The 4300-nt window shown below is 52.9% G+C and overlaps 1 protein-coding gene across 1 annotated transcript; it reads left to right on the forward strand.

The window, feature by feature from the left end:
- Positions 1–843: 843 nt before the first annotated feature.
- LOC146858313 (uncharacterized) lies at positions 844–1845 on the forward strand. The gene has a single exon (XM_085647116.1). It carries the CDS (start codon positions 844–846, stop codon positions 1843–1845), a length of 1002 nt encoding a protein of 333 aa, XP_085503242.1.
- The last annotated feature ends 2455 nt before the right edge of the window (positions 1846–4300 follow it).

Genomic DNA, 4300 nt, shown 5'->3' on the forward strand with positions numbered 1-4300 from the left:
TAGTGGTTTACCATAGCATTGGAATACGAGCCATTGGGGGTTGGCAAGGCGCTAATTTCGATTTGTGGTCAGTCGGGTTGAGGTGCCCCACCATGCCCCCCAAGAGGAATCACAAGAGGAAGGAGGGGGAATCGGAGATTGCCCAGTTATTAAAACTGGTACTGGCGAAGCTGAGCAAGGATGAGGAGAGTGAGGGCGAGTTACCTGAGGATGCTGGTGGGGAGCCTCGCGAGTCGGACAGCGAAGAGGGTACAGAGCCAGTAGTGCCAGAGCGCCCGCGGAGGGCGATAGTTCCACCCAAAGCGGCATTCCCCCTTTAGTGAAAAAAGCATGGGGTAGTAAGAAAAGGAAGGTGGCAAAGGAGAGTGAGGGGACTGTGCCAGTTATGCCGGACTCACAGCCAGTGGCGCCTCAATTGCCAGCGGGGCTTGCACCTGATATGCCTCCCGCACCTGTAGCTCCCTTGCTTACACCCGCACCGATACCTGCTTTGCCTCCTGCACCGGGAGCTCCCATACTTCCACTTGCGCCCGCTCCTGTAGTACCTCAGGCACCAGTAGCTCCCATGCTTCCACCTGCGCCTGCTCCTGTAGTACCTCAGGGACCTGTGGCTCCCATACCTATACCTAATCCAGTGCCTGAGCCCATCATGGCTCCGGCGGTACCGCAGGAGTTGCCTAGACATTTAGGGTGTGGAGGGTCGGGATTGAGAGGGATGACGTTAACATTATTTTGGCTGAAATCAGGGGGGCCTTTAAGGTCCTGACTCCAGCCACGAGCATTCCTGTGCCTATAGTCCCAGAGAATCCAGTCGCTACAACAATGCCAACGGTGCCGCTAGTCATGCGGGATGGGATAGCAGAAGGGCAGGTCCCCAGCACAGCGGCAGGGGGAGGCCAGGTAGCTAACGCTAATATATTAGCAACGGTCGCAACATTGTTAGCTCAGCTGGGGGCGCCAGCGACAGCCAACACAGCAATTGCACCATGGGCTTCACAGGCAGGAACGGGTGGGGTCCTGGCTGAGCTGAGCAAACAGGTGTCTCTCTTAGGTAAAACGCAAGAGGCGGCTGTGACCGCAAATGGACCAGCAGTGGGTCAAGCGGCCCCCGCACAACCAGCATCAGAGGTGCCCCCTGCAGGTAAGGCAGTGGATGGCGCAAATAAGGCTGGAGGTGATGAATGTAAGGTTTTGAGCGGCATGGAAACAGTTCTGTCAAAAAGAGGTAAATTGGCAGCACACGTAGCGCAGGACGTAAGGGAAAAGATTTGGAAAGGTGATTTTGTTGACATTTTCTCACTCATTAGACCGAAACGGAGGGAGGAGGACAATAGAGAGAAGGACAGGAAAGAGGGTTTCTTTAGAGAGAGAAAGCCAAAGGTGGAAGAATCCATCACCAATTGGCTGTTTGGTTTTAATGTGTTCTCCATTGTGATGCTTGAGAAGAAGCCAGAGTTGGCTGTACCCTTGATATGTTATGCGAACAAGATCTTAAAGGCGCATGTTACATATGGGGGTGTGGCCTGGTTAGACTACGACAGGGATTTTAGATGGGCCAAAGTAGAAGATCCTGACATGGGGTGGGACCAGACGGAAATGAATGTCTGGCTAGAAAGCGTGAACAAGACGCCTGTGAGGCAGCCCTTTCGGACATGCCAGGGAGGCTCGGGGGAGAAAAAAGGGACATGTTGGGCGTTTAACCGAAAAACATGCACCTGGGCCCCGGGGACATGCAAGTTCAAACACGCATGCGCTTACTGCGGCCACCCCTCCCATCCAGAGTTTAAATGTATCAAAAAATCTAAAGAAAAAGGGAGGGATCCCAAGCCTCCCCCGGCACAATGAATTACCTACTCCGGTCAATTTAGGGAAACTGATGCTCTGGCTAAATCAGTACCCCGACAGGAAGGCAGCCAGAATTTTGTACGAGGGGTTGTTCGGTAGGCTTCCACATTCCTGCACTAGGGGTACCAACAGTGGGCTACTGTAAGAATTTGTTGTCAGCACGTATGCACCCAGAGGTGGTGGCAAGTAAGGTAAACAAGGAAAAGGCCCTGGGGCGGGTGGCTGGTCCTTTTGGGATGCCTCCACTGCCTAGGTTTGTTTGCTCCCCCCTGGGGGTGGTGCCTAAAAAAGAGCCAGGGCAATTCAGAATGATACACATTTCATCAGCGCCGCAGGGTGCATCGGTAAACGACGCCATAGATCCGTCTTTGTGCTCAGTGACGTACTCTTCTTTTGATGCAGCTTTACAGAAGCTGCGAGACTTGGGGCCAAACGCTTTGCTGGCAAAAACCGATGTTGAGTCTGCCTTTCAGCTCTTGCCAGTGCATCCAGAAGACTATCATCTCTTAGGTTTCCAGGTGGACTCCCGGTATTACTATGACAGATGCATGCCAATGGGCTGTGCAGTGTCATGCAAATATTTAGCACTATGTAACAGTGGCTATTTGTGGTAAGGACAGGGCATAAGGAGATAGTGCACTACTTGGATGATTTCATGATTATGGGCCCGCCTGACTCGGAAAGTTGTGGGCGGGCTTTGAGCCAGCTGGGAGCCTTGTTTGAGGAAATGGGAGTGCCTCTGGCCCCTGGGAAGACGGTGGGTCCCGATACTAGCTTGTCTTTTCTGGGGATTGAAATAGATACCGTTGCGGGAGAATGCAGGCTGCCGTTAGACAAAGTTAGGGCCTTTTCACAAGCCATAGACGCTGCCCTAGCAGGTCCCAAGGTCACCCTGCATCAACTCCAGGTTTTGGTAGGACAGCTAAATTTTGCATTGAGGATCATTCCCATGGGCCGCCCGTTTTCAAGATCCATTGCCCGCGCCATGACCGGCCTCACTCAGAAGTATCACCATGTAAGACTACAGGCAGAGGTCAAAGAGGACCTGAGGATTTGGCGTAATTTTTTGAAGGACTTCAATGGTAAGGTAATTTGGCCTGAGACGGCGATGTCCAGCTCTGAATTGGGCCTGCTCACTGACTCTGCAGGCAGCATTGGTTTTGGGGCAATTTTGGGGACACAGTGGTGTAGGGGCGATTGGCCAATGACATGGCATGAGAGCGTTTTGTCTAGAAACATCGCTTTCTTGGAGCTTTTCCCTATTATAGTGGCAGTTGAAATTTGGGCACCAATTTTCAGGAACAAGACTGTAATCTTTTGGTCTGACAATATGGCGGTAGTGGAAGCCATCAATAGGCAAGGGGCCACATGTAAGCACGTGTTGAGGTTATTGAACATCTGGTTCTGGCCTGTTTGAAGTTGAATTTGGTGTTCAAAGCAGCACATATCCCCGGTGTACATAACCAAGCCGCTGATGCTTTGTCCCGCCTCAAGTTACAGGAGTTCAGGAAGTATCATCCGCAAGCGGACGAGCAGATGACGGTGTTCCCAGCATCTTTGTGGAGGATTGGAGTCCCGGATTAGCAGGGCTGGTGGGAGCATCCTTGAGTGACAGCACGAGAAGAACTTATCAGCAGCAGTTCAGAGATTACAAGACTTTTGTGGGGCACTCAAGCAGCTCCCCCCCCCTTTTTTCAGCAGTAACGCTTTGCGAGTATTTAATGGCACTTAGGAGTCAGGGTAGACCGGCGTCTTACGCCAGGGCGCGTGTAACAGCGATAAGCGTCTTTGCAAAAGTGGCTGGGGTGCAGGACCCAGGGGCTACCTTTGTGGTAAGGAGGGCCCTGCCCTGTCTGGCTGGGCCAGGCTGGAGGGGGCGAAGAAAGACAGGCGGAGGCCTCTGGATGTGCAATTACTAAGGGACATCCTGGGGGTGCTACAGTCCGTATGCGCATCGCATTATGAGTGCATTCTGATCAGGGCGGTTTTTTCCCTAGCGTTTTATGGGGCTTTCCGCCTGGGCGAATTGGTAGGAGCGTCCAAAGCTGACCATGCAGGCGGACTCCAGTGGCAGGACACAAAGTTAGCGTCTGGGGGGTTAGAGGTGGTGTTGAGGCGATCCAAGACTGACCCGTTGGGGAAGGGGGCCGTAATTCACTTATCTCCAGCTCCAGGTGACGCAGCCTGCCCCATAGCCAACATGGAAGCTTATCGATTAATACGCCCCGGCGGGGGCGGGCAGGTGCTGTTTATTCACGAGCAGGGGGATTGCTTATCAAAATTCCAGTTCAGGGCTGTGTTTCAACAGGCATTGAACGCTTTAGGGTTGGACCCTAAGGGTTATTCATCTCACTCCTTTAGGATAGGGGCAGCAACTCTCGCTGCGGGAGCAGGTTTACCGGCAGAGGCAGTCAAGAAAGTGGGGCGCTGGTCATCATCCTGTTTTAAGCGCTAT

This window comes from Triturus cristatus, chromosome 3_2 (assembly GCF_964204655.1).
Source record: "Triturus cristatus chromosome 3_2, aTriCri1.1, whole genome shotgun sequence".
NCBI classification, from domain to species: domain Eukaryota; kingdom Metazoa; phylum Chordata; class Amphibia; order Caudata; family Salamandridae; genus Triturus; species Triturus cristatus.

Coding starts and splice junctions, on each gene's coding strand:
- LOC146858313 (XM_085647116.1), top strand. CDS start 844: ATGCGGGATGGGATAGCAGAAGGGCAGGTCCCCAGCACAGCGGCAGGG.